This window comes from Oncorhynchus kisutch, linkage group LG2, assembly GCF_002021735.2.
Source record: "Oncorhynchus kisutch isolate 150728-3 linkage group LG2, Okis_V2, whole genome shotgun sequence".
Taxonomy (NCBI): domain Eukaryota; kingdom Metazoa; phylum Chordata; class Actinopteri; order Salmoniformes; family Salmonidae; genus Oncorhynchus; species Oncorhynchus kisutch.
In genome coordinates, this window is record NC_034175.2 from 50,145,586 (window position 1) to 50,151,106 (window position 5,521).

Genomic DNA, 5,521 nt, shown 5'->3' on the forward strand with positions numbered 1-5,521 from the left:
CAAATCATTAAATCAAGTTTAGTTGGAAAAAAAAGAAACAAAAGATTTGAAACATTATAATATACAAGTTCATACAACCCAACATTTTATGTAAATCTGGAAACAAATCTTTTAAAGTTGAAAAGGCTTATATTTTACAGTGAGATTGTTTGACAGCTTCTCATCACCCACTTTTCGGAACTCCCACTCCCGTGTGTCCCCTTCCCAATTCCACCCCTGCTAGTCTAACCGCTTGTTCTTTTAACTGACATTAAAAAGAACATGCAAATGGGTATGACTAAAAAGAACAAGATTATGTAGTGTACCTGCTCAACAGTTCTGATGTCATACTCCCTTCTAGAATCAACACATCATCACTTCTAGAATGGCCATCATGCCACGATTTAATTGTTGTTGGTTATTTCAGTAAAACAGTAAAACATTTTTTTTTATCTAAGAACATGTCACGTATATGAAATGACTGCAGTTTCAGTAATGTACAATATTCCGTTACATAGTTTCTTAGAGCTGTCTAATCCATGTATTTGAGTGGTGGGGATACGTGACGATCGAAATAAGGAAACATGATTAACTGTGTTAAACTTTTTAGGATATTTTAAACTTCTAATTATTTGCATTCATTAGCACATGAACTTTGACAGCCCTGCTTTCTGAATAGAGCCTACTTGCAAGTATGTATGCATACTTTCTGTTTATGTTAAGATAGTCTTTGTGCCTTCCTATAGTACTTGACCATCCAACTATTTTGGTAAAAGCAACATAGGCAACTATCGTATGGTGATGAATCTAGCTAGTTTTAAATATGAATTTGTTGAATTTATGTAAAAAATTAAGAAACAATTGTTTTACTATAGGTGTAACTCTGTCGAAGTGAATACAATTTACCGACATTTTTGCAGTAAAAGCAACCATATTGCAGATACTTGAATAAGTCATTTAAGAAAAATGTATGCCTTTAAAAAAAAATCACTAAAATGCTCCTTTTTCATTCTATTTCCTTATTATTTTTATGTATTATATAGTTTTTTTTATGTATAACAATATATTTTGTAGTATTTTGTAGTAGATTACTCTGATGTTTAAACATTGTGCGGTGGCATTTAAATTAAAATAAATATACTGTCACTCATAACAAATCACTGAAACTCAGAGTTTTATTGTTTTCGCTTCCATGAATTGTCCCACAGAGACTAATCAAAAATAAATGTTTCATACAACATTGGAGCATTTACATCATGGACATGTTGTCCATGATACGTCTCATGCTCATGAACCTCATGCCACCACTCATGCCTCCCATTCCCATGCCCATATCCCTGAAGCTCCTGTACTCTCCAGGCCTCATGTACATCTGCCTGCCTCTGAAGTTGGGCTGCTCGTACATCAGCCAGTGGCCGTCCATCACGTTGCAGGACTGGCAGTCGGACATGCGGAAACGCTCCTGGATGGAGTCACAGTCATCCATCATCTCGTGCATCTGACCTCCGAAGTTCTCCCTCTCGTAGATCCTCATCCTAAAGTTTCCACAGTGCTGTACGGAGGAAAGTACAGTATAGGGTTACTTAATTGATTAGTGAAATAATCAACAAACTCATGTTGTAGGAGAACACTACCATTAAAGCATTATTTTCAAAGACTAGATATATAAATGATCAACCTACCACGGGGATCATGCGGCAGGACCTGATGCACTCACTCATTCCCATCATGCTCATGTAGTCGGAGTACTCTCCCCTTCTCATGAAGTACTGGTTTCCCATGAAGTTGGGGCGATCGTACACCATGAAGTTGCCGCTCTCCACCCTGCAGGAGTGGCACCTGCTCAGGTAGGAGGTCAGCTCAGGGCAATCGGAGCTGGTCTCATAGGAACCACCCTGGAAGTTCTTGTCCTCGTAGAAGATGATCTGGGGATTTAAATGTTAAAAAAAAAAGTTTTTTAATTTAACTAGGCAAGTCAGTTAAGAACAAATTCTTATTTACAATGACTGCCTAGGAACAATGGGTTAACTGCCTTGTTCAGGGGCAGAACAACATATTTGTACCTCGTCAGCTCAGAGATTCAATCCACCAAACTTTTGGTTACTGGCCCAAAGCTCTGACCACTAGGCTACCTGCCGCCCCAAATAGTCAACAACTTTGAATGACAAACATTTTGTCAGTAATACTGTCCTAAAGAGCAGAGGAGCTACAATTGATAATGCACAACTGAGCTATGATAATGAACTACATCTGCATTGAACTACATTTTACCTGATACTCTTTCTGACATTATGAAATTGTTGTAGATGTCAAATAGTCTATCACATAAGGTATGCAATGTAGATAAAAGAAACTGAGGGCAAAATATTTTCATTTGCCTACCTTGCCCATCATGATGATGTTTGTTCTTCAGGACTGCACTGTGACTGCACTGAATTCCTGTCTGTTTTAACACTTACCTTTTATACCTGACCAAAACCAAAAGAATCTGTGGCCTCTCATTGTGTAAAGTCCTGACACAGCAACACAGCATAGGGGCCTACTGCTCGATGTGGACTTTAAATGGTTCATTTCTGTCTCTGTATGCTTTTCTGTCACAGATGCATGTTGTGGCCATATTGTGTTCTACACATAAAGAGTAAAACAGAAGCTTCTGAACATCCTGCATGTACAGTGGGGGAAAAAGTATTTAGTCAGCCACCAATAGTGCAAGTTCTCCCACTTAAAAAGACGAGAGAGGCCTGTAATTTTCATCATAGGTACACTTCAACTATGACAGAAAAAATGAGAAAAAAAATCCAGAAAATCACATTGTAGGATTTTTTATGAATTTATTTGCAAATCATGGTGGAAAATAAGTACTTGGTCAATAACAAATGTTTATCTCAATACTTTGTTATATACCCTTTGTTGGCAATGACAGAGGTCAAACGTTTTCTGTAAGTCTTCACAAGGTTTTCACACACTGTTGCTGGTATTTTGGCCCATTCCTCCATGCAGATCTCCTCTAGAGCAGTGATGTTTTGGGGCTGTTGCTGGGCAACATGGACTTTCAACTCCCTCCAAAGATTTTCTATGGGGTTGAGATCTGGAGACTGGCTAGGCCACTCCAGGACCTTGAAATGCTTCTTACGAAGCCACTCCTTCGTTGCCCGGGTGGTGTGTTTGGGATCATTGTCATGCTGAAAGACCCAGCCACGTTTCATCTTCAATGCCCTTGCTGATGGAATGAGGTTTTCACTCAAAATCTCACGATACATGGCCCCATTCATTCTTTCCTTTACACGGATCAGTCGTCCGTTTTGACCCCAAGTGGAGATCTTGCGTGGAGCCCCAGATCGAGGGAGATTATCAGTGGTCTTATATGTCTTACATTTCCTAATAATTGCTCCCACAGTTGATTTCTTCAAACCAAGCTGCTTACCTATTGCAGATTCAGTCTTCCCAGCCTGGTGCAGGTCTACAATTTTGTTTCTGTTGTCCTTTGACAGCTCTTTGGTCTTGGCCATAGTGGAGTTTGTAGTGTGACTGTTTGAGGTTGTGGACAGGTGTCTTTTATACTGATAACAAGTTCAAACAGGTGCCATTAATACAGGTAACGAGTGGAGGACAGAGGAGCCTCTTAAAGAAGAAGTTACAGGTCTGTGAGAGCCAGAAATCTTGCTTGTTTGTAGGTGACCAAATACTTATTTTCCACCATAATTTGCAAATAAATTCATTAAAAATCCTACAATGTGATTTTCAGGATTTGTTTTTTCTTCATTTTGTCTGTCATAGTTGAAGTGTACCTATGATGAAAATTACAGGCCTCTCTCATCTTTTTAAGTGGGAGAACTTGCACAATTGGTGGCTGACTAAATACTTTTTTGCCCCACTGTATATGTAAAACACATTGTCATACATTCAGGTCAAAAATGATTGTCACCCTTGATATGAATGAGCAAAAAAGACTGTATGAAATAAATAATTAAAATACTGAGCTATATTGTATGCTCCCAAAAATGGAAAAATACTATTATTTTATACTAATAAAATTGCTCAGAGAAGGAGATTTAGTTTAAGAGGTAACACTTTATTTTCTCAAAAAGATAGCTGGCAAAAGGTTTGGCTCTCCTAAAGATTATTAAACACTGGACAAAAATACAAAAATACAAACGCAAAAATACAAATACAACTTCAAAGATTTTACTGAGTTACAGTTCATGTAAGAAAATCAGTCAATTGAAATCAATAAATTAGGCCCTAATCTATAGATTTCACATGACTGGGAATACAGATATGCATCTGTTGGTCACATCACAGATACCTTTAAAAAAAAGTAGGTGCGTGGCTTAAAAAAACGATCAGTATCTGGTGTGACCACCATTTGCCTCATGCAGCGCAATACATCTCCTTCTCATAGACTTGATCAGGCTGTTGTTTGTGTCCTGTGGAATGTTGTCCAACCCCTCCTCAATGGCTGTGCGAAGTTGCTGGATATTGTCAGGAACTGGAACACGCTGTGGTACATGTTGATCCAGAGCATCCCAAACATGCTCAATGGGTGACATGTCTGGAGGGTATGCAGGCCATGGAAGAACTGGGCCATTTTCAGCTTCCAGGAATTGTGTACAGATACTTACAACATAGGTTCTTGCAGTATCATGCTGAAACATGAGGAGATGGCGGCAAATGAATGGCACAACAATGGGCCTCAGGACCTCATCTCGGTATCTCTGTGCATTCAAATTGCCATTGATAAAATGCAATTGTTTTCATTGTCCATAGCTTATGCCTGCCCATACCATAACCTCACCACCACCATGGGGCACTCTGTTCACAACGTTGACATCAGCAAACCACTTGCCCACATGGCATTATTCACATTGTCTGCCATCTGCCCGGTACTGTTGAATGCGGGATTCATCCGTGAAGAGCACACTTCTCCAGCGTGCCAGTGGCCATCGAAGGTGAGCATTTGTCCACTGAAGTAGGTTACGATGCTGAGCTGTAGTCAGGTCAAGACCCTTGGCAGGATGTCAAGCACACAGATGAGCTTCCCTGTGATGGTTTCTCACAGTTTGTGCAGAAACTCTTCAGTTGAGCAATTCCACAGTTTCATCAGCTGTCCGGGTGGCTGGTCTCAGACGATCCCACAGGTGAAGAAGCTAGATGTGGAGGTCCTGGGCTGGCTTGATTACACGTGGGTCTGCAGTTGTGAGACCGGTCGTACGTACTGCCAAATTCTCTACCATACGGCTTATGGTAGAGAAATTAACATTCAATTCTCTGTCAATAGTTCTGGTGGACATTCCTGCAGTTAGGATGCCAATTGCATGCTCCCTAAAAAATTGAGACAATGCACATTTTAGAGTGACGTTTTATTGTCCCCAGCACAAGGTGCACCTTGGTAATGATCATGCTGTATAACCACCTAAGGATGATGTTCGCGCCCCAGAGGAAATCTAATTATCATAATAAAACAATCCCGATACAAATCTGTTCGTTTAAGCTAGAGATCTGTTCTTACATCGGATGTGTCTCAAATCCACCACATCCACTG

At 39.9% G+C, this 5,521-nt stretch overlaps 1 protein-coding gene across 1 annotated transcript; it reads right to left on the minus strand.

Moving 5' to 3' along the window:
• Positions 1-1,136: 1,136 nt before the first annotated feature.
• Positions 1,137-2,490, minus strand: LOC109902783 (gamma-crystallin M3-like). Its single transcript, XM_020499424.2, has 3 exons — positions 2,362-2,490; positions 1,662-1,904; positions 1,137-1,531 (listed from the first exon to the last, which is right to left on the minus strand). The coding sequence occupies exons 1-3, from the start codon at positions 2,371-2,373 to the stop codon at positions 1,229-1,231; spliced, it is 558 nt and encodes a 185-aa protein (XP_020355013.1). The 5' UTR covers positions 2,374-2,490; the 3' UTR covers positions 1,137-1,228.
• Between the last annotated feature and the right edge of the window lie 3,031 nt (positions 2,491-5,521).

Coding starts and splice junctions, on each gene's coding strand:
- LOC109902783 (XM_020499424.2), bottom strand. Junction 1,532..1,661: donor CCTGCCGCATGATCCCCGTG/GTAGGTTGATCA, acceptor TCCTCCGTACAG/CACTGTGGAAACTTTAGGAT.